We start from the raw sequence: 24,764 nt of genomic DNA, 5'->3' as shown, positions 1-24,764 counted from the left end.
TTTTTTTGAGACAGGGTCTCACTCTGTAGCCCAGGCTGGAGTGCAGTGGCACAATCTTGGCTCACTGCAGCCTCTGTGTCCCAGGTTCAAGTGATTCTCCCATCTCAGCCTCCCAAGTAGCTGGTACTACAGGTACCTGCCGCTACACCCAGCTAATTAAAAAAAAAAATTTGGTAGAGATGGGATTTTGCCATGTTGGCCAGGCTGATCTTGAACTCCTCACCTCAAGTGATCCACCTGCCTTGGCCACCCAAAGTGCTGGGATTACAGGTGTGAGCCATCATGCCCAGCCCTACCTGACTCTTTACAGTGAAAGTCTGCTGGCTGTGGCTTTGAATGGTCATTCAAACTCTTTCTGACGCAGGGTAATTCTACAGAGTCTTCCTAATGAGCTGCATTGGAAAGAGGAACCCACACAGATAACTCAAAACTGGCTAATTTTTACAAGTGACATTTGACATCAGAAGGCATTCGCAGAATATTGTATTCATCACTAGTGTCTCCTCTTTTTGACCGGGGACAGGAAGTGTGGGAGCGGGACTGGGACCAGAACAGCTGGAGCAGGAAAAGGCCTCAGCCAGCCCAGGGAGCAAGGTTTGCTGAAGCTGAGGCCCTTGGGCACGTTGACAGCAGCCTCAGGTGCAGGACAGATTTACATCTGGGCTGCCAGTTGGTGGGTGTTTGGGTGAGGGCCTGCCCTTGAGACCATGTCTGGATGGTAACGAGGTCCCTGGAGTTTCTGCAGGTGCTTTTGGCTGCTACCCAGCAGGTTGGGAATTGAACAGCCCTGAGCACAGATTCTGGCTCTGCCACTTGCTAGCTGGGTGACCTTGAGCGTTTTCTGAGCCTCTTGAATCTAGTACAATTTGATTCGCCAGATGTTTCATGCAGGCACAGCGCTATGCATTGGGGACAGAGCAGAGAGCAAGCCTCAGTTTCTCTGGCTATAAAATGGAGATAATCCATGTGTACTTACACGGCGTCAGTTACCTATGCACAGTGGTGCACTGTAGGCATGCGTAGAATGTTCCTTCCGGTCCCCCTTCTCTTCAAACCAAGGTGTGTGTATGTGTGCCTGTGTGCATGTGTGTCTCTATGTGCGTATCTCTGTGTGTCTGTGTGTGTGTGTGTTGGGGGTCTGGATGTGAGTCACAGGACACAAATTTCTGGGTCAAAATGAGCATAGGAAACCACAGGTTCATCTCCCAATATGTCTAAAAGGAGAAAGCCTATTCATTCATTCATTCATTCATTCATGCAACCAATATTACTAAGCACCTGGTCTATTCCAGGCACTGCTTCACAACAAGTTCTAGGGCTGGGGCAGTGACCAAGACAAGGTCCTCAAGGAGCTCCCTGTCCAGTGGAGAAGATGGACATAAACCAGAAAATAAACATACATGTAATCTCTAGAAGTTACAAATGTTATGGAAAAAACTGACAGAGGTGGAAGAGGATGGTGTTCTTAGATGGAGTGGTCTCAGAAGCCTAGAGAGGAAGTAGGTCCCCTCAGGCAGAGGGAATCCCTTTGCAAAGGCCCTGAGGCAGGGCTGGGCTTGGCATGTTTCAGGAACAGCAAGAATGCCAGAGTGAGTGAGGATTGCAACAGTCATGGGGCTGGGCCGGATCACACAGGCTCTGCGGGCCCTGGGTTTATCCCACGTGTGCCCAAGTGCTCTTCAGGCCAGGTGACCAGAAGTCCTGCTGTCTTGGTTTGTCAGAGGCTGGGACTTCTCCCAAATGAGACGACCCCACATCCAGGGGCCCTGGCAACCTCACAGGTTCTCTTTCCCAAGCCACACACGAGGTGTAACTCTCCAAAATTAGATGTGGCCACCGCTTCGGAAAATCTCTTTAATCAACCTGTCATCAGTCCCCAGAGGATTTGTTAAGGATCTGCCCTCACCCTTTCCCCCAACCTGGGTATCGCTGTAGCGGGGAATGTGGACAAATAAGATCCTATGATTAGGAACGTCTGGGAGTCAGACAGCCCTGGGTCGTTCCCCTGGCCCTGCCACGTTGTTTAAACTCACTAAGTCCCTTATCTGTAAAATCGACCTATCCTGGTCTCTCAAAAGTCTTCTCATGGGATAAATGAGTACTCAGTAAATGGTTGTTGCTATTATTACTATTACATATATATATATATATTTTATTTTATTTTTTATTTATTTATTTTTTTTTTGAGACAAAGTCTCACTCTGTCACCAGGTTAGAGTGCAGTGGTGCAATCTTGGCTCATTGCACCCTCCACCTCCCACATTCAAGTGATTCTTTTGCCTCAGTGTCCCACGTAGCTGGGACTATAGGCGTGTGCTATCACACCCGGCTAATTTTTGTATTTTAGTAGAGACAGTGTTTCACCATGTTGGCCAGGATGGTCTTGATCTCTTGATCTTGTGATCTGCCCACCTCGGCCTCCCAAAGTGCTGGGATTAAAGGCGTGCGCCATTGCACCTGGCCACTATTACCTATTATTAATCCATCCAATAGATATTTATTTAGTGACTATGGTGAAGCTACACCAGTGGTATAGAAATAAGCAGAAGAAAAACGCTCCCTGCCTCCACAGCAAATCTAACAGGAAATTGTCCTGCAGTACTGTGTCGGGTGCTAGGTAGGGACAGACAGGGGAGTAACAGAACCAGAGTGGGCAGCCGCGCAGATGCAGGCATTCAGGGAGGCTTTCTGAAGTCATTTGCAAGCTGAGCCCTGAGGTACGTGCAGGAGTGAGCCAGGTGACAAGGACGGAGGAAGACTCCAGGACCAGAGGACAGCATGCAATAGCTGGGAGGTCCAAAACTTCCCATCCAGCTAGGAGATAAAGCTGAAACTTGCAACTTATCCTCAAAAGTTCAGAATTCTTCTTCACTGCTCCCTTTTTCTTGCAGTCAAATGCTACCAAGGAAACAGCAGTTTTCCAAACTGGAGATGTCAGCTCATTAGTGGATGGTGAAATCAGTTCAATGGATCAGGAGGAAAGAATAGAATAGAAGTATCAGATAGTTCACAGAAAAAGATAAAGTATTATTTTTGGAAATATTTGTTCAGCTGGGGAGATATATATATATACACATACACCACAATGTGTGAGAGTGTGTGTGTATTTAAAAGTGTCTGCATTTATGTGTGTTTTGCGATGTAAAATGTATTTCTAACTGCAAGTCATGGTCACTAAGGTGACTTGACTTGGCATCTTGGAAGCCCCTGATATTCCCACCTCCGCAGACCCCTCCTTGTGTTCTAGGCTTTTTCTCTGGTCTGAGGATAAGCTCTTCAGCTCTCACCTTGGAAGGGGAAGGTGGGGCTGGTGCAGGAGCTCTGGCCTCCCAGACCCTGTTGTAAGCTGCTTGGCACCCCTCCCCCTCCCATAGCCCTCATTCCTCCCCTGGCCATATATAGCAAAGCTAAAAACAGCTGCTGACTTAAAGCACACGCACACACCCCAGCCCTGAAAGAGTAATGTACTTGTTGCGTGGCTGGCTGGCTGTTCCCACTGAGACACTCATGGACTCCAGGCCTCCTAGATTCCATGGTGCTTGTTGTTTTCTGAGGTTCTTGGTCCTGGGGCCCCTGCTTTGGCCTCAGAGACCCATAAATGCCCTGAAACTTCAGGCATGATGTGCTCATATGTGCAAGACTGTGTTTTTCTGGGAGGCGTTTTCTCACATAGTCTCAGATTCTCCAAGTCATCTCTTGCTCAGATAAGTTCCAGAACCACTGATGACTTTAATAATCCCTTCCCCAAAATGTGCACTGGAAGAACCAAGCCCGAAGTTGACTTTTTTTCCATAAAGCTAATAAAAATAATAACCGTAAGGCTGAGGTGGTCGGATTGCTTGAGCCCAGGAGTTCTAGACCAGCCTGGGCAACATGGTGAAACCCCATCTCTACAAAAAAAAAAAAATACAAAAATTAGCTGGATGTTGTGGCACATGCCTGTAGTCTCAACTACTTGAGAGGCTGAGGTGGGAGGATCGCTTAAGCCCAGGAGGTGGAGGCTGAAAAGAGGCATGATCACATTACTGCACTCCAGGCTGCGCAACAGAATGAGACACCGTGTCAAAAAAAAAAAAAAAAAAAAAAAAAAGAAAAAAAAAAAAAAAAAAAAAAAAAAGCAGCAAATAATAATTATAGTTGACATTTTTGGGGTGCTAAGTCCCAGGCATTGTTCCTAGCACTTGAGTTATGTTGTATTATTTATTTATTTTTTTTTGGGGGGACGGAGTTTCACTCTTATTGCCTAGGCTGGAGTGCAGTGGCCCGATCTTGGCTCACTGCCACTTCCGCCTCCCAGGTTCAAGCGATTCTCCTACCTCAGCCTCCTGAGTAGCTGGGACTACAAGCATGTGTCACCATGCCCGGCTAATATTTTTGTATTTTTAGTAGAAACGGGGTTTCACCATTTTGGCCGGGCTAGTCTCGAACTCCTGACCTCAGGTGTTCTGCCTGCTTTGGCCTTCCAAAATGCTGAGATTACAGGGGTGAGCCACCGTGCCTGGCCTGTGGTGTTATTTAAAGCTTCACACAACAACCTCATGCAGAAGTAGTTACGACTCCTGTTTTACAGATGAGGAAACTGAGATGGAGAGCATGCAAGTACCTCACTCAAGGTTGTCTAGCTAATAAGAAGCAGAGATACAATTTGATAATAACTGATCATTAAATATTTTGTATTATAAATATATATATATATATATATTTTTGAGACGGAGTTTCGCTCTTGTTACCCAGGCTGGAGTGCAATGGCGCAATCTCGGCTCACCGCAACCTACGCCTCCTGGGTTCAGGCAATTCTCCTGCCTCAGCCTCCTGAGTAGCTAGGATTACAGGCACGCGCCACCATGCCCAGCTAATTTTTGTATTTTTAGTAGAGACGGGGTTTCACCGTGTTGACCAGGATGGTCTCGATCTCTTGACCTCGTGATCCACCCGCCTCGGCCTCCCAAAGTGCTGGGATTACAGGCGTGAGCCACCGCGCCCGGCCATAAATATTTTAATACATGTAAACCCTGATACAAAATGGGACATGCTACATAATTTGTGAGACCCAGTGCAAAATGAAAATGTAGATCTTTTCTTTAAAATTATTAAGAATTTTAAGATGGGGACAACAGAGCGTTAACCCAGGTGCAGGGCCCTTCTGAGTGCTGTGTCCTGCAAGACTACATAGTTCCAGCATCCACAAAGCTGGTCTCGACCATGGTAATAACTTGCCTGGCTACTAGTTAATGTGCCTTTACTATGTACCAGGCTCTGGCTAAGAGTCTTATGGGCATTGTATTACTTGGGCTTCCTCATAACCCTCTCATCTACTATCCTACTGGCTTTCAAACTGTCATAATTGCAACCCCACTATAAGATATGTATTTTATTCCTTCTCTGGGAAGTGAATGCAAAAAAAATATGTACTTTACATTGTAATTGTGTACCTATACACATCTTTAAAAATGTAAAACTGAAACAAGCCAACGCAAAAAAGATTTTCCTTCCTAGGTACAATGCTTGCTATTTTCTCTTTTATTCTATTTTGTTGAGAGGATTAAATGAGGCCCTGATCCACGTAAAGCTCTTAGAACAGGGTCTGGCATGTGATAGTGCTTCTATTATTATTGTTACATGCTGAAAAGTTGAGACTTTATGTTTAATTATGGCAGTTGGGTCAAAAACCCAAGCTTCTGCTTTCTGGATCCAGTTTTCTTTCTTCTGCTCAAAGCTTATGACTTAAGCTAATTTTAGTCCAATTGACTCTGAACACGGGGGCTATGTGATTTTGCCAGGTGGAGGACTGAGCAGTAAGTACCTGGTGTCACATTCTCTGGACCTGTGATCCATGTTCCTTGCAGAGATAAGCGTGAGAGAACTTAACCTCCATATTTATTTATTTGTTTTCATAATAGAATATCTTTTCTATCGGTCAGTTTCTCTATCTTTATGCCAATGTCATGCTGCCTTGGTTACTGTAGCTTTACATTGCCATAAAATCAGAGTAAATTCTTCAACTTTGCTCTTCTTGTTCAACACTGGATTATTCCGAGTCATTTCCATTTTAAAATCAGCTTCTTCAGCCTGGGCAACAGAGTGAGACCCTGCCTCAAAAACAAAACAAAACAAAACAAAACAAAAAAACCAGCTTCTTGATTTCTGAAAAAGGCCTGCTAGGATTTTGGTGAAGATTGTATGAAGTCTACGTAGATCAGTTTGAGAGAATGGACATCTTATTAGCAGTGAGTCTTCCAACCTGTGAACATGGTATATATCTCTATTTGTTTCTGTTTTCTTTAATTCCCTGCAGCAATGTTTTAGAGATTTCAATGTCTTAGTTATCTTTTATTAATTTTATCCCAGCATATTTTAGTTTTTGTGACGTTGTAAATGGCATTTAACATTTTATTTTCTCAATTGTTGACTGCTAGTTTATAGAAATACAACTACTATTGTATATTGACTTTGAATTCCTTTACCTCGCTCGGTTAATTTCTTAGTTCTAGTGGATCTTTTTGTTTGTGTTTTTTGCATTATAAGGAATATCTTTTAATTTGAAATAATTTGTTATTAAAAATCAAGTATAGAGGCCCTAAGGGAATCTGATATTATAAAGGAAGACATGTGATATTTAAGCATCTGAGACTTAGAGTAGCCAGATCTGGGTTCAAATCCCAGTTGTGCCAGTTCTTAACCAGGTGAACCTGGGCACACCATGTAACCTCCCTGAGCTTCCATTTCCATTTTTCTTTTAGGGATGTGTTAAAATCTCCCTTACAATATGGTCGAGACAAGCAAACAAGATAATGCATGTGAAGCACTCAGCACAATGCCTGGCACACAGGAAATGCCAGAATATGTGTTTCTGTATTTCCTTCACATTCCAAAGGGTGAATTAATTCAGGATGGCCCGAACCATAGCTGTCCCTGTCTTTGGGAGGATATTTGAGGACAAAAAACTTTGGAACAGTGAATAAGACAAGACTCTGATTCGCTTAGTTCTGCCTTGATACCTGCCAGTGTAGGCGGAATCCATGCCAGACACGATTCCGTTTCCAATGTAGAATCAGCATAATTTAACCTCATCTTGGAAATCTCACGTCCCAGTTCACAACCAGGTATCAGCGTGACAGTCAGCTGAGTTGCTGTCTTGGCAGCTTCTGGGCATTCTACAGAGACCCCAGGGAGAGCACAGCAGACCCTTAGCAGGACAGGAAAGCAGACATTATTAGTCTTTCCTCTCCACGGCCTTGTTTTCAGTGATTCATGTGTCCGATTGGCCAAATCTCCCAAATCTCTGCAGACGTGCCCCTGTCCAAGGCCAGGCCTTTGGGATTCATTGAGCTTGCTTATTTCCAGGGCTTACTAATTCAGTGCCCAGCAGCTGTTCCCTGGAGCAGGCCTTGTCCTCCACACCCTTGTGAAGAATGTCGAGTCTTATTTTCTGAGGGCCCTGGTTGAGGGTGGAGTGTGGGGCGAGGGGGACATGGTTGCTTCCTGCCATTGACTTCCTGCCATGGAGGGTTATGCTTGTCCTCACCTGTCTCTTCCCAAGCTGAAGCCACAGAATAGGGGAGTAGTTAGGGCTGGCACTCCTCGCTCCTGCGTAACTTTCACTCCCTGATGAGGGTTGCCTGGCACAGATCTGTGCTGGCAGAATCCACAGAGCAGCCCAGGTGTGCTAGGAACTCCAGAGTGACCCCTGCTCTGGGCCAGGAATGAGCACCTTGTGCCGGGAGGTCTTCCTGCCAACACTGGCTGGCCATTGCTGTGGATGGGGTAGAGTTGGGGTCACACATGGAAGCCGACAGCTGCACGAAGCCTCCAGGGAACACTCTATGGTATGCACCATGCTTTTATTATTTCTATTTTTAATTAAGTTAGAATCCTTTATGGGTACTTTTTTTATTTTTTATTTATTTTTATTTATTTTTTGACAGGGTCTTTCTCTGTCGCCCAGCCTGGAGTGCAATGGTACAATCACGGCTCACCACAGCCTCGACCTCTTGGACTCAAGTGATCCTCCCACCCCAGCCTGCTAGTGCCTAGGACTACAGGCACACGCCGCCCTGCCTGGCTAATTTTTTTGTCGAGATGGGGTTTTTCCATGTTGCCCTGCCTGGTCTCGAACTCCTGAGCCCAAGCCGTCCGCCTGCCTCAGCTTCCCAAATTGCTGGGATTACAGGTGTGAGCCACTGTGCCTGGCCTATGGGTACCTTTTAACACAGTGATCTAATTTAACAACATCAGTGACAGACAAACCTACAGTATATACCCTTGACGGGATGCACAGAGAAGGCCAGCACTTTAAGAGGCTGAGACAGGAGGGTTGCTTGAGCACAGGAGTTCAAGACCAGCCTGGGCAACATGGTGAGACCCTGTCTCCAGAAGAAAAAAAGAAAGAGACAGGATCTGACCCCTTGGATGAGATTCTTTTAGCTATGGTATTGAGAAGAGGCTGTTTTGGGAAGGCAGGTATTGAGTGAGGGGGAGGTGGCAATGAGACCAACTAGTGAGTTTATTACAGTTATTATTGGTGAGATCATGAGATGATGGTGGCTGGCACCACCACCTTGCAGCAGCAGAGGTGGTGAGATGATGTATTTTGAAGTAAGAGCTTATAGACTGGATAGGAGTGAGAGAAAGAGAAGTCATGGATGGTCCCAAGGCTTTGGCCTGAGCCATGGAGGGATGGTGCCGCCATGAACTGAGATGGGATGAGGATTTGAGGAGGGAAGGTCAGGAATTCAGTGCTGGGCACCATGGGGGAGAGATGCCTGTTGGAAGTGTCTGTGGTCCTTGGGGTTGTGGGCAGGCCTGTGCACAGGTAGGTGGGGCTTCCTTTACAGTCTCTTCCCTTGAGCTTTCTTGCCTCCTGCATACGCAATCATTTCTGGTCCCCAAGGCCCTAAGGGCTGCTGAGCTGACCCGAGACCTGGAAACGGGGCTGTTCCCCAGGCCACAGGCTCCTGTGCTGTCAGCACCCAGGCGATGCCTCCTGGTTAATCCTCTGCTTCTGGTGTGAGCTATGGGGCATCATCCGGGGCAGCAGCCTCTGGATATATGGGTGGTGGAGACTTGCAGGCTCAGGGACTTGTCATCCACCCGCTGCAACCTGACCCTGCTCCCGGGAGCTGGTCCCAAAGCTCCTCCGCTTTGGGTTGTCTATCAGTGATCCCAGGAAACCAGAGACTGTGGAGATTTGATGGACAGCAGCATTTGGAAGCCATGGGAAGGCACTTTGGTGCCAGCCTTGTAGGTGAGCCAGGGAGCAAGGCCTTGGACTTGTTATGAGAAGAATGTAACACCATCTAAGTGCTCACTGAAGGGTCTGTTAAATTAATTTATGAGGCCATGCGATGAAGTAATAAAGGCCTTTAAAAAGACAGGGGTGGACCCACCTGAATTCATACAGAAAGAAATCTAAGGCATTGTAAGTGAACAACAGCCATTTGGCAAATATTTATTGAGTGCCTGCTAGGTGCTAGGTAGTGTTCTCAGAGTAGGGCAGTGGTAGACTGGTGAACAGCTAAGCTTTTAGTCTATTTGTGATAAGTATATGGTTGCAGTTTGGCAGAAGAAGGCCTGGAAGGATCTAAATCATTAACAGGAGTTACCCTGGGGAGATCAGCTAGAGGTCTTTTCTTTTATATAGTCTTCTGTTGTTTGGATTTTTTTGCAGTGAGCATATGACTTTTGCAATATACATTTTTCTTTTTTTTTTAATTTGAGACAGGGTCTCACTCTGTCATCCACGCTGGAGTGCAGGAGGCATCTTGGCCCACTGCAACCTCCATCCCGCACAGGGCTCAAGCAATCCTCCCACCTCAGCCTCCTGAGTAGCTGGGACCACAGACATGCACCACCACACCAGCTGCTTTTTTGTATTTTCAGTAGAGATAGGGGACTCATCATGTTGACCAGGCTGGTCTTGAACTCTTAAGCTCAAGAGATTCACACACCTCAGCTTCCCAAAGTGCTGGGATTACAGTCATGATCCACCGCACCTGGCCCAACTTTTGCAATTTTTTTTTTTAATTTTTAGTTAATTAATTAATTTTTTTTTTGAGCCTCTCACTCTGTTGCCCAGACTGGAGTGCAGTGGCATGATCTCGGCTCACTGCAACCTCCACCTCCTGGGTTCAAGCAATTCTCTTGCCTCAGCCTCCAAGTAACTGGGATTATAGGCACAAGCACCACCACACCTGGCAAAGTTTTGTAGTTTTAGTAGAGACAGGACTTCACCATGTTGGCCAGGCTGGCCGTGAACTGACTTCAAGTGATCTGCCTGCCTCGGCTTCCCAAAGTGCTGGGATTACATGCATGAGCCACTGCACCTGGCCCAACTTTTGCAAGTGCTTCCACCATACAAATAGTATTTACATGTAGACATAACAAGAAGCCCTCAGGATGCAAAAGGGTTGGGGGTGGGGGTGTCTGAACACAGTTTTCCAGAATCTAGGCTCAGAATCCTGGATGGTCTCCCTTTGTTTCTCCCCATTCTGGGTATTCAACTTTTCAATGCAATGCAGGGTCGAAAGAGCAATTGAGGCGAGGAACCTGTTCCTCAGTCTCAGCTGAGCTACTCCCAGGCTGTGTGGCCTTGGGCAGGTCCCTCTACCTCTCTTAGCCTAAGCTTCCTCCCCTGTGTAATGAAGGAACAAGACTACACTTACCCATAAAGGTAATTAGATTTTCTCACGCACAGCATTGGCTAATTGGCCGCGGCTACCTGGGAAGTGGTGAGGGGAGACTCCAGGCCATAGTGCTACTCAGCCTCATGACCCATGTGCAATGCCAGTTGTGGACACAGATAGGGAATAAGTGGTGTATGTGATGGATTACTTATGGACTTGGACTAGAAGATCTTGTCATGTCTGATGAAATCTTTGTGTGTTTGTTGTACGGATAAAATGAACATATTGGGACACTGGTATTGTAGTAGAGAAAGAATTTAATAAATGTAGGGCTAGTCAAGTGGGAAGATGAGAGTTTATTATTTAAATTTGTCTCTGAAAGTTTAGAAGCCAGCGTTTCTTAAGGATAGTTTGGTGGGCCGGGGACTAGGGAGAGGCAAATGCTGATTGGTTGGGTTGGGGATGAAATGATAGGAAGTCGAAGCTGTTTTTTTTTTTTTTTTTTTATATTGAGGCAGTTTTGGGGTGGGAGTTATGGAACTGGTTGAATTAGTTTTTTGTTATGAGTCACAGGTCTGGGAGTTCAAAAAATATTTTAAAGACCAATTTTAGGTTTTGACAATAGTGATGTTATCTCTAGGAGTCACTGGGGAGGTTACAAGCCTTGTAACCCCTGGCTGTATTTCTCCAGAGTCATAATTTTATAAAGGCAGTTTGGTCTCTGAGTAAAGAGGGGGTTAGTTTTGGAAAAGGACTGTTAACTGTGTTTGTCTTAAACTATTAACTCAATTATTTTTATAGTTAGTTTGGTCTATATCCAGGAATGAGTGAAGACAGCTTGTGAGGTGAGAAGTAAGATGGAGTCAGTTACATCAGATTTGTTTACTGTTATAATATTTTTATGTCAGATTTTTTTCACTGTCACAATTTTTATAAAAGTGGATTTAATCTCCAAGCTCCACTCCAGCTGTGACCTTCTCAGGATTAAAACATTCTCACTTACACCAGAGTTGAGGTTGTCTATGGCTGTGTTGAACATTTGCAATAGAAATCTAACAGCCCGTATTAAATATGGGTTATTGAGCCCTGTTTGGTGACTCATGCCTTTAATGGCAGCACTTTGGGAGACTGAGGCAAGAGGATTGCTTGAGTCCAGGAGTTTAAGAGCAGTCTGGGCAACACACTGAGACCACATCTCTACAAAAATATAATTAGCCAGGCGTGGTGGCAGGCACCTGTGGTCCCAGTGACTTGGGAGGCTGATGTGGGAGGATCACTTTAGCCCAGGAGGTTGAGGCTGCAGTGAGCTGTGATTGTGCCACTGCACTCTAGCTTGGATTACAGAGCGAGACTGTCTTGAAACAAACAAACAAAAAAACCCAAAAATATTGATATATACACACATATGGGTTCCTAGAGCCAGCTCCTACTGGCTGGTGAGAGCTCAGGAGCTTTGCAGTCACAGTGGGAGTATTTACACAGTGGAAACTGACTAACATTACAGATTGAGGTCGGTTGGTTGGTTTTCCCTAAAGAGCTGGTTTGCTACTGTATTCGGGCTATTGTGCTAATAAGAAATGCCTTTTTTTTTTTCTTCTCACTCCTATTTAGGGTGATCAGCCATCTCCATTTGCCTGAAACTGCTCTGATGTTAGCACTGAAAGTTCCACATCCCAGGAAACCCCTCAGACACAGGCAAACCGGGATGACTGGTCACCCTGCAATCTTTTCCATGAAGTGAAGGGAGCCATCTTCTGTGGAGCGCCTGAGATCTCTGCTAGATAACCCATGTAATACAGCAACCCTGCAAAGTAAACTTGCTATGCTCACTTTACTGAGAGGAGACAGACTCAAAGATAGCTTATCCAAGGCCTGTGCTCGTTAATGCATTTGACAGTGTCTGGGCATGTCTTCCATGTGTTAGTTTCTGCATTGAGTGCTGGAGATGCTGTGGTGGGCAAGGCAGACCTGACCCAGCCCCCAAGCGCATGTATCCTCACAGCAGAGACCGGTATCTAACAGTTACTTAAATACAAAATGTGATACATATTTTGCAGGAAAAATAGAAGAGTTTATGAACTGACAACAGGGGGGTCTGGTCTGGTCTGATAATCAGAGAAAGCTTCCTTGAAGTGATGTTTGAGCTGAGAACTGCAGGATGAACAGGGGTAAACTGGGTGACAGGGGAGGCCACACAGGCAGGCAGAAGGGATGGCCAGTGCAAAGGCTTGGAGGTGGGACCTGAGCATGCTAGTCCAGAAAAGGCTGGAATACAGAGGCTGAGAGGGAAGGTTGGGTGGATGAGCCTGGAGAGATTGGCAGAGCCCAGATCATGAGGGTTTTGTGGGTCACAGTGAGGAGCTTGGACTTCATTCTTCCGATAGACTCTGGGATACCCCTTCAGACACTCCTTAGGACCAGGGTCACATTCCCCAAGCTGCCAGGAGTGTTAGCAGCTGTCAGATCCTAGCTGGGCATTTCCGTTCAACAAGGGAGCTCCCTCCTTGACATCCAGTGACTGTAATGACCAGGCCTCCTTGCTTTGATTTTGGGCAACTCTGAGGGGCGATACCAGCTTCAATCCCCCTGGGATCAGTTGAGGATTCTGTTGCAGATGTTCAACTTCTTCCACTGCCAAATCCTGCTTCCTTCCTTACACGTGCTCTTCCTGAGAGCACTCCTCACTAAATCACCCACACACCATCTCAGCTTCAGAATCTGTTCCCCAGGGATCCTGACCCGAGACAATACTCAAAGTACTGGGAAGTTACTGCGGGGTTTTAAGAGGGGGAGTAAACTGCTGAGATTTGCATCTTATGAAGGAGATGAGTGGCGGCAGCAAAGGGTGCCCTGAAGTGGGGGCGCGGGAGGATACTGCTGTCACCGTCAAGGGGGAAATGGGTGTGGCTTGGACCAGATAGGGTGGAGACCGAGAGAAGCAGAAAAATTAAGGAGTACCGCACCGTGTCATCATGAGAAAGGCATTTACATTCTTAGTTACAGTTTTTCCAATTATACCATTGAAATGATGATACCTGCATCTGTTAGGACACTTTTTATCTATTCATTCTAACAATATATTAAGCAAAATTAAGGAGATATTCAGAGTCAGGTCTATCTGTTTCTACAGGCTATGTAATTTCCATTATTCTTTGCTACCCCCAAAGATGTCTGAGCCCTGCCTTACTTTCTCTGGGATGCTGGGTCCATAGTCTTTATCAAGGTGGGTTAGAGCCAAGCTGGGATGAATCCCTTATACTCAGGAGCATCTGTACAGTGTCTGTGGCTTGGGCATGTGTGCTGATCACAGTGAGCATTTCTGCTTCACCTGGCCTGATCTTGGTATGCTTAGACAAGAGCCACTAACCCCTGGACTCTCTGATGCCCACTCTCTATCTGCCATGCTTCGTCTTAAACACTGTCTGAAATTTGTTGATGACACTTCCATGGGCCGGCCAAAGATCTTGTGCCAGCATCTGATATTATGTGAGAGGACTTGGAGAAGGATCAGGGATGGCTGGGAGACAAAACAGGCAAGATGAAGACAGGAGAGCTGCCCTGGGAAGTAAAAAGTGATCAGTGTCTTGGGCATTGAGAATTTGGAGGAAGGAAGGTGGTTTCCTGAAGGAGGTAGTTTGAAACTGGGCTATGAAGGATTTGGGAAGATAAGGCTGGGAAAGTGAGTTGGAAACAGGTCACGAAGGGGCTGGACTATCAGGTAAGGACTTTCATAGGCAACAGGGACTCCTAGAAAGAAAAAACAAGGAACTAATCCTCGTTCCTTTCTCTCCATCTCTGTTCAGTTCTCCAGTGTGTTAGTCCGTTTTCTGTTACTTACAACAGAATACCTGAAACTGTGTAGTTTATAAGAAACAAAATGTATTTCCTATATTTTTTTTCTTTCTTTTTTCTTTTTGAGACAGAGTCTTACACTGTCACCCAGGCTGGAGTGCAATGGCGCGATCTTGGCTCACTGCAACCTCCGCCTCCCAGGTTCACATGATTCTCCTGCCTCAGCCTCCTGAGTAACTGGGATTACAGGCACACACCACCATACCTGGCTAACATTTTGTATTTTTAGTAGAGATAGGGTTTCAGTATGTTGGCCAGACTGGTCTCAAACTCCTGATCTCATGATCTGCCCTCCTCGGCCTCCCAAAGTGCTGGGATTACAGGCGTGAGCCTCTGCACCCGGCCTATTTCCTGTATTTCTGGAGGCTAGGAAGTTCAAGGTCAAGGAGTCATATCAAGAGAGGCCACTCTTAGTAGTGATGACTCTCTGCAGAGTCCCAAGGTGGTATAGGGTGTCATGTGATGAGGGGGCCGAGTGTAGTAGCTCAGATCTCTCTTCTTCCTCTTATAAAGCCACCAGTCCCACTCCCATAACCAATTAAACCATGAATCCATGAGTGGATTAATCACCCCTAAAGGCCCCACCTCTCAATACTGCCACATTGGGGATTACGTTTCAGTATGAGTTTTTCTGGGGCGACAAACATTCAAACCGTAGCGTACAGGCACACTGATCTTCCAAATTCAGACAGTTTCCTAGAAACAGGAAGGTGTCGCTGACCAGATGGGGTGGTGTTCTCAGTGTCCATTCTGTGTTTGGAGGCAGATCACAAGGTCAGGAGTTCAAGACCAGCCTGGCCAACATAGTGAAACCCTGTCTCTAATAAAAATACAAAAAATTAGCTGGGTGTGGTGGCGGGTACCTGTAGCCCCAGCTACTTGGGAAGCTGAGGCAAGAGAATTGCTTGAACCCAGGAGGTGGAGGTGGTAGTTAACCAAGATCACACCACTGCACTCCAGCCTGGGTGACAGAGACTTCATCTAAAAAAGAATACCTGAGGTGGAGTAATTTATAAAGAAAAAGGTTTATTTGGCTAATGATTCTGGTGGCTGAAAAGTTCAAGGTGGAGCATCTACCTCTGACGAGGCCCTCAGGCTGCTTCCACTCATGGCAAAAGGTGAAGGGGAGCTGGTGTGTGCAGAGATCACATAGCAAGAGTAGAAGCAAGAGTGAGAGTGGGGAGGTACCAGGCTCTTTGTCACAACCAGCTCTTGTGGGAATTAATAGAGCAGGAACTCACTCACCCCCAAGGGAGGGCATTAATCTATCCACGAGGGATCTGCCCCCATGACCCAAACACCTCCCGTTAGTTCCCACCTCCAACGCTGAGGATAACATTTCAACATGAAGTCTGGAGGAGAGAAACATCTGAACCATAGCACTTGCATTTCTGAAATGGCCATGCTTTCTTCAGCGCTGAGCTTTGGGTGAGAATTTTGGAACCTTTAACTTCTAAGGGATATTCTCATATTCTTAGAGGTGAAAGCACTAGTCAGGATGCTTGGCTGTGACTGCCAGCAACTGCCACATTGTGTCATCATGAGCAGGTCATTAAAATTCTTAGTTTTGGCTTTTCCAGCTGTAAAATCAAAATGATGTTGCCTATATCTGTTAAGATACTTTTTTCATGGAAAACCCTAACTCCAAATGACTTAAACCAGCACTTTCTAATGGAAGTATAATATGAACTACATATGTAATTTAAAAATTTTTAGTAGCCATATTTAAAAAGGTAAAATTAATTTTAATAATATATTAGGCCGGGTGCGGTGGCTCAAGCCTGTAATCCCAGCACTTTGGGAGGCCGAGGCGGGTGGATCACGAGGTCAAGAGATCGAGACCATCCTGGTCAACATGGTGAAACCCCGTCTTTACCAAAAATACAAAAAAATTAGCTGGGCATGGTGGTGCATGCCTGTAATCCCAGCTACTCAGGAGGCTGAGGCAGGAGAATTGCCTGAACCCAGGAGGCGGAGGTTGCAGTGAGCCCAGATCGCGCCATTGCACTCCAGCCTGGGTAACATGAGTGAAACTCTGTCTCAAAAAAAAATAATAATAATAATATATTTTATTTAACTCGTCCACAATATTATCTTTTTGTGTGTAATAAATATACAATCATTAATGGGATGTTTTCCATTCTTTTTGTGTGAGTTTTAAAAAATTTAGTGTCCAGTGACCACAGGTGGCTAGTGGCTACCATATTGGACAGCACAGACTTAAACAGTGAGGATATTTATTATTTCACATAATTGAAAATCCAGAGGTAGAGGAGCCCCAGGATTGGTTAATTTAGAGGCTTAATAGCATCAACAAGGATCCAGCTTCCTGCCAGCTTTTGGCTCTGCCATCCACAGATATCAGCTTTGTTTTCGGCCAGCTCTCCTCATGGTCCCAAGGTGGCTGCCATAGCTCTGGGGCCACCTCCAGATGCACTGACATCCAGCAGAAGAAGAAGCTGTGCTTCTCTGTATGTATCTCTTTATGAGAACAAAAACCTCTGTTCTGCCTCTCCTCACAGCTGATTTTCTCTCAATCTCAATGCCAGATTTCGTCACATACTCAGGTATAATCAATCCAGCAATTGGCAAGGAAGATCTGAAAGTCTGGCTTAGAGCAATCAGAGTTTACCCCTAGAGCTGGAGACAGGCTTACCCTTCTCTAAGTCTCATGGATAACTAGACACTGGAACAAAACTGAGGTCCTATCAGCAAAGGAGTGGAGAACTGCTGTTGCCCAAAATGGGTTCCATGGGACACAAATCCTGGCAGATGCTCTGCCAAAGGGACTTTCTGATTAAATAACATCTGTCTCTTGGAGGATCACAGTAGTCATGAGCACACGAAGGGTTCTGATAAATCCCTCGGGAAGGAGACCTTTCATTTATTTCACTTTGATTTTCTCAAACTTTCTCGACTTCAGAACTGTGCTTTATTTCCCCCAGGATAAAACACATTAACACAAGTTTTAAGAAATGCAGTTTTAGAGAACCTGCCTTAATGGGTTACTAGTTTATAAGCAGGGAACATCTTCCACAGGACACAGGCCCACACGGTGGCCTCTTTTGGATGCAACTGAATGACCTGCATTCAGGAAGATTCCTGTAGACCAGGCAGAGTATCCAGTGGCTCAGACCACAATCATCATTTCCCTGAAAAAGAACAAAAACTATAGTTTTCTCCTTGCTAAACGCATCCAAACCTTGGATTCACACCCTATGACAAAGTCTCACATAAGGGCACATACCGAGACCGTTGGCATAGGTGATTTGCTTGGTTTCTTTGTCATAGTCTTCATGGTTTTCCTGGTGTCTTCCTGAAATGGGCAAATATCTGTTTGCCAAAGCAAATGTATTCAGACTAATGTTTAAAACCACAATAAAATCAGATAAGCCCTCTTATCTGATGTAATCAATACCAGTTATAAATTGGTTAATCGAATAAGTCAGTAAAAGCAGAGAAACACGAAAATAATACATATGTCTTATATTTTTAAATTTAAATCACACATATGCATAATATATAGTCACCCAATCTTTACTTTTCATTCACTAGTCTTCTGATGACAGTCTTTAATAAATGGAGTTTCTCATTGTCTTTCTTGGATACCCATCATGTGTAATCTATAAAAACTAGTTTCTTTCAGTTTCTTTAAAGAGGAGTGAGAAGTTGAAGACACTGGCAACCTGAGTGTGGAAAATGTCTAGGTTTCTATAATTTCATTCCCAGTCTTAGATAGGTATGTCATTCATACTGAATTTGAGGATAATTTTTTAGGGACTCTCCTTCATGGACATCTAAAAGTATTTGGCTTTCCTGAGGGATAGCAGCCCTCTTTATCTTTTGGTACATTGATATTCCACTGGTTTACGTGAGAAATATTAATAAATCCCATCATTTCAGTAATGAACACAACTGAAGTAAACAACTTTGGAAACAATGTTAAACATAAAACTTCCCATCTGGGTACAGAAGCATGTAGGCTTCTGAGAGCATGGTCTACCAGCTGGGAGCATCTGTGTGCCAAGGGTACCAGTTGGCAGGGTTTTATTTTTAATTTTAATTTTAATTTTTTTTTAGAGTGTCACTATGTCATCCAGGCTGGAGTGCAGCGGTGCCATCTCGGCTCACCTCGGCCTCCCCTGTCAAGCAATTCTCCTGCCTCAGTCTCCAGCGTACCTGGGATTACAGGTGTGCGCCACTATGCCTGGCTAATTTTTGGATTTTTAGTAAAGGCGGAGTTTCACTATGTTAGCCAGGCTGGTCTCAAACTCCTGGCCTCAAGTGATCTGCCTGCCTTAGCCTCCCAAAGTGCTGGGATTACAGGCATGGGTCACTATGCCCAGTCAAGGTAGCAGGTTTGACAGAAGGAATGGAGCGTGCTGGTTGATGGGAGGTCAGTGGGTGGAATTTATAGCTCCCAGCCCAGCCTGCACATTAGAATCACCTGAGTTGTTGTGAAAAATATCCAATGTCCAGAGCAATTAAATCATAATCTCTCACCAGGAGAGGGGATCTTGTACTGTAGATATGGCTGCCGGGAACTATACTGTGGTGTGTGTTTAGGAGCATGGAGGCAAATGAACAGATCCCAACGTTTTCTGCCCCCTCAGGTCAGAAGCTCTGAGGCCTTCTCCCTGAGTCAGGGATGTACCCCAACCAGCAAAACCTGGGTATTCCAGAGCACAAACATGCATTCCTTTTTTTTTTTTTTTTTTTTTTTTTTTTTTGAGATGGAGTTTCGCTCTTGTTACCCAGGCTGGAGTGCAATGGCGCAATCTAGGCTCACCGCAACCTCCGCCTCCTGGGTTCGAGCAATTCTCCTGCCTCAGCCTCCCGAGTAGCTGAGACTACAGGCGTGTGCCACCATGCTTAGCTAATTTTTGTATTTTTAGTAGAGACGAGGTTTCACCGTGTTGACCAGGATGGTCTTGATCTCTTGACCTCGTGATCCGCCCGCCTCGGCCTCCCAAAGTGCTGGGATTATAGACGTGAGCCACCACGCCCGGCCCCAAACATGCATTCTTACAAACAACTGGACCTGGGCAGAAAATTGGAGCTGGTCTCATTTTCTTCTTGAGCTGTGTCTCTGTCTTCTATGGCTCTTTATCATCTTTTCAGTTAATCCTTTCTGGGCAAAGACTCTGACCTGTCAAAAATCTAGACTTTATTGAACACTTACTGTATACTAGGCACTGAGCTAGCTGCCTCACACATAGTTCATTTAATCTTCAACCAGCCCTCCCTACTCCCTGCCACTCAAGACCTGAGGCATCACCTCTCATCTGGACTATTTCCATGGCTACGTTTATTTCTGTGATTGGTTAATTAAATGTAGTCTATCCCTGGCACAAGGCTCTAAGCCCCTTGCTGGCAGGGATCATGTCCACTTAGTTCACGGCTGTATCCCAGCACCTAGCTAGAATAATGCATGGTCTTCATATAGCTTGTCAAATGCAAAGGATTGTATGAATAGCCAGATAAAATAGGTATCATTATTTCCATTTTACAGAAGGACAAACAGGCTAAGCAGGCTTAAAAAGTGTATGCCTGTCTTAGAACTATTCAATGTGGGAGTTTAGGTTTAAATCCCTGTTATTCTATACTAACCAGAAGAGAAACTGCAAGGAGAAGGCTACATTTAGGTTTCATTAATTTCAGGAGTCCTGTTGAGGGAACAGGACTGTATTTTTGCCATGGTTATGGCCTTCACCAGCATCTTACATGTACGCCAGTAACTCCCAGGGTTTGAACTGCTGAATCTAGATCTGAACACCCTTGGCAGCCACTGCTGTCCACTATTGAGTGCCTACTGCATGCTGAGTCATGAGGGAAAAGAGATGGGTTTCCTGCCACTCAAAGGACGTAAGAGTGTCATTCAGGAAAAGAGTCGAAAATTCATGGGATGATTACCGAGGATTTTGTTGGGCCTAGGAACTGTGCTAGATGCCAGGATCTTAGCAAGAATGTGAGGTAGACACAGTTTCCTCCTTGGAAGCTAAAGACAAGCCGGAAAGGCTTATGGTGAACAAATGGTCACGATCATTATTCACCGGCACCTGGGAAAAGCACTAAGAAAAATGGATGATGTGACAACACGAGGCTGTTTCTGGCAACACGCAGGGAATGGGGCTCAGAAACCTTCCTGGATGAAGTGACGTTTAAGCCAAAGCGTGAACTGTCAGCAGAAGTGGCCAGGGAAAGAGGGAAGAGACGAGCACGCAAAGAAATGGGGAAAGCTTGTGCGAAGGCCCCATAGTGGGAAGGTGAGTGTGCGTGGTGAGCAGTCTGAGATGAGGCAGGGGCGGTGGCAGGGGCGGCCCCTGCCAGGTCTTGTAAGCTGTTAAGGATCTCTGTCCTTCCCTGTGGGACAGTGGGAAGCCCTGCAGGGTTTACAAAGCCCAGTGAGGAGGCGGCCCACAGGGTATGCGAGGAGGCACTTCCTTCTGCAGATGGCCCCTCCTTCTGCAGATGGCCCCTCTCAGCCAGACGGTCATGGGCAGGGTCCTCCCTCTCTCCCTCCGTAGATGCATTCTTCCTGTCCCCAGGGAGAACTATCCTGTCTTGGAGAGAGTTGGGCTGGGGGTGGCCTCAGCAGCTGGTTTTTCCCCTTCCCAGGGCCCTGTCACTCCCAGCCTCCCCTGGGTGTCTATGCCTCTTGCCACTTGCTTGTAAGATTCCTAATATAGCCTGACTGTTTCCTTCCCAACTGGTGGCCAAGAGCTGCTCTCCTGTTGCAATCTCAGTTTTTCTTGAGCTTAAAGGGACCACGTCAGCCCATCTCATGCCAAACTGAAGCCAAAGGCAGGGTGATTGATTTAATTTCATAAACTTGTGCAACCCAGAGATTAGATGTCTTCTCTCTTTCTCCCAGTGTACCGTCTTCTCCGCTCTCTGCGTGCTCACTTTCCCCTTTCCTTTTTTCTCCCTCTTTCTTCTGAGAAATAGAGGAACATAGCCAGACATGGATTTGAGTTTGGCTCTGGCATATTAATCAGCTGTGTCATCTTGGATGAGTCCTTTGTCCTTGCTGGGCCTTAGTTTTTTCTCATCTGTAAAACAGGAACCATAAAATACCTCTCCAGACCTGTTATTCCACAGAGCTGTTTGCAGATGGACAAAGCAGAAAGAAGAGGATAAACAGTTACGGAAGGCCTGCTGTTCATGCACTCATTCATTCATCCAACACATATTTATTGAGTACCTATTTGGCACAGTTCAAGGCACTGAGGATACCACAGTGAACAAAAAAAGAGAAAAGAATCCTTGCCTTTAAGGAGCTCACATGCCAGTGAGGGGGGTGGTCAGTAACACAAAAAAAGCAAAATGTGCCGGGCGCGGTGGCTCAAGCCTGTAATCCCAGCACTTTGGGAGGCCGAGGCGGGTGGATCACGAGGTCAAGAGATCGAGACCATCCTGGTCAACATGGTGAAACCCCTTCTCTACTAAAAATACAAAAACATTAGCTGGGCATGGTGGTGCGTGCCTGTAGTCCCAGCTACTCAGGAGGCTGAGGCAGGAGAATTGCCTGAACCCAGGAGGCGGAGGTTGCGGTGAGCCGAGATCGCGCCATTGCACTCCAGCCTGGGTAACATGAGTGAAACTCTGTCTCAAAAAAAAAGCAAAATGTATGTTGCATTAGACATGCTCTAGGAAAAATAAAGCAAGAGAGGGAGATAGAAGACCTTGGGCAGGGGCTGAATCTTAAATAGGGTGGTCACAGGTGACTTCACTGAGAAGGTGACATGAGTAAAGGCTGAAGACAGCAAGAGGGTGAACCATGTAAGAGTCTGGAGGAAGGGCATTACAGGTAGAGGGAACAGCAATGGCAAGGCCCAGAGGTGCTTCCATGACTCACGTGCATCAGCAAACAGCCTTTGTGGCTAGAGTGGAGTGAGGGAAAGGGGAGCACGAGAGAAGAGGGGCACGGAGAAGCGATAGGGATGAAGTTCAGGTAGGGCCTGCGGTTCACTAAGAACATCAGCTTTTCTTCTGAGTAAGAAGGGGCAGTGTAGCATTGTGATCCGACTTAATACATGTGAACAAAATCCCCCTGACTGCTGTGTGAGGGATGGATAGATGGGCAAGAGTAAAATCAGGAGACCAGTGTGGCAGTGACAATGAAAATCCAGGTGAGAGAGAACGGCGGCACAGACCACCATCTAGTCAAAGGGAGGTGGTGAGAAGTGGCTGGATTCTGGATTCATTTGGAAAGAGCTGATGGCTTTCCTGATAGATATTTGCAGAATGCTATGCTGGGTTTTGTTTTTTGTTTTTTTTTTTCTGAAAAGTTTCTTTCCAATTTATTTATTTACATTACAAAAATCAGCTTTATCAAGGTGTGGTTTCCATATGATAAAATGCATTTGAAATGTGAAGGTGTGACAAATGTGCACACTTGTGTAAACCATCAGCCAATCAAGATGCAGAACATTTGGCTGGGTGCAGTGGCTCATGCCCGTTATCTCAGTACTTTGGGAGGCTGAGGTGGGTGGATCACCAGAGGTCAGGAGTTCAAGACCAGCCTGGCCAACATGGTGAAACCCCACCTCTACTAAAAATACAAAAATTAGCTGGGCACGGTGGCACATGCCGGTAGTCCCAGCTACTGGGGAGGCTGAGGCAGGAGAATCGCCTGAACCCAGGAGGCGGAGGTTGCAGTGAGCTGAGATTGCACCACTGCACTCCAGCCTGGGCAACAGAGTGAGACTCCATCTCAAAAAAAAAAAAAAAAAAGGAATTTCCAAGGTCACCCAATGAGATGGAGTTTTTGGACAGGTTCAGTCAGTCTTTTTGCAGATATTAACAGAGCATCTCTATGTACCAGGCACTGTTCCAGGTTCTAGAATCCATCCAAGAACAAAATAGAAGATATCCCTGTCCTTGTGGAGCTTCTGTTCTAGCAGAGGGAGAAAAGCAATTAATGTGATAAATAAGTCACATGGTATATTAGAAGCTGATGTGTGCTGTGAGAAGAACAAGGAAAAGTAGATAAGCCAGCAGGGTGGTGGGGATGCAGGCAGGTTGCAATTTTGGGAAAAAATGTTGTGGGTTCATAATAGGTGTCCATTAAATATTTATGGGCTACATGAGATGTTTTGATAAAGGCACACAATGTGAAATAAGCAGATTGCAATTTAAAGAGGGTGGTGTATTCGTCAGGGTTCTCTAGAGGGACAGAACTAGTAGGATATATATATATATATGTTTATTAAGGAGAATTAACTTAGACGATCACAAGGTCTCACAATGGGCTGTCCGAAAGCTGAGGAGCAAGGAAGCCAGTCCAAGTTCCAAAGCTGAAGAATTTGGAGTCTGATGTTTGAGGGCAGGAAGCGTCCAGCTTCCTGGAGGAAGGATGGTGTAGGTTGGGCAGCTAAGCCAGTCTAGCCTTGTCACATTTTTCTGCCTGCTTTATATTTGCTGGTGGCTGATTAGAAGGTGCCCACCCAGACTAAGGGTGGGTCCACCTTCCCCAGCCCACTGACTCAAATGTTAATCTCCTTTGGCAACACCCTCACAGATACACCCAGGATCAATACTTTGCATCCTTCAATCCAATCAAGTTGATACTCAGCATTAGCCATCACAGGGGGGCAGAATATGTCTCATTGTGCAAAGACTTGAAGGATATCTGGAGGAAAAGAGTTCCAGGAAGAGGGCAGAGCAATGCACAGCAAGTCTGCTGGGGTGAGCTTAAGAGTCCCTACTGTGGTTGTTTACCCAGCCATCTTGCTCCTGGACATTTATTAGGAGGAAGACCTTTTGGTTTTTGTTAACCAGAAAGAACGTATCAGCTTGCGTTTAAAACAAAAACAAGAAGGCTCAGAACTTCTGCCTTTGATGCAGTGAATGTTATATATTAGGTACCGTTCTATATGTTGGAGGTACAAAGATGAACGCAGAGAACTGCCTTTCAGTGGCACTGCCATGGGAGAGAAAGACCAAGATGGTGGCCGAGCTGTGTGGGGGGTGAGTGGGGGAGATGTGAGCTGGAGATGGTTGTGTACCATCTAAGAGGACACAAATTTCCAAGGTGACATCTGGAGCTACTGGTGGGGGGGAAGGGGTTGGGGATATATTTGGGGGGATCAGCAGGACATAGATGGCAGTTTAAAAACACCAGATGATGCAATCATCTAGAGAGAATAGGAGAAGGTTTTGGATGAGCCCTGGGGAGAACCACATGTCAGGATGGGGGCGAAGGATGAAATTATTTTGGCAGCTGTGTATAAGCTTGTCATACAACTCAGGTGACCTCACACATGAGCACGGCTTTGTAGAGTCACA

The 24,764-nt window shown here is 45.8% G+C and overlaps 1 protein-coding gene across 3 annotated transcripts in view; it reads left to right on the top strand.

Annotated features, from left to right (window-relative positions):
- Positions 1-24,764, top strand: part of JPH2 (junctophilin 2) — an 81,141-nt gene that overhangs the window by 3,420 nt on the left and 52,957 nt on the right. The window contains exon 2 of one of the 3 annotated variants that reach the window (XM_037742981.1): positions 6,741-7,884. The exons of 1 other annotated variant lie outside the window; for it this stretch is intronic. In XM_037742981.1, the coding sequence (XP_037598909.1) occupies positions 6,741-6,751 (11 nt within the window). In that variant the 3' untranslated portion in view covers positions 6,752-7,884. Of the gene's footprint in view, positions 1-6,740; positions 7,885-23,909; positions 24,165-24,764 lie in introns of those variants that run through there. One more of the 3 variants, XM_017541161.2, reaches the window with a different exon arrangement.

The sequence above is a fragment of the Cebus imitator genome, unplaced genomic scaffold (assembly GCF_001604975.1).
Source record: "Cebus imitator isolate Cc_AM_T3 unplaced genomic scaffold, Cebus_imitator-1.0 Scaffold132, whole genome shotgun sequence".
Classification (NCBI taxonomy): Eukaryota; Metazoa; Chordata; class Mammalia; order Primates; family Cebidae; genus Cebus; species Cebus imitator.
The sequence above is the reverse complement of the archived record's forward strand: the minus strand, read 5'-3'. Positions and strand labels throughout refer to the sequence as shown.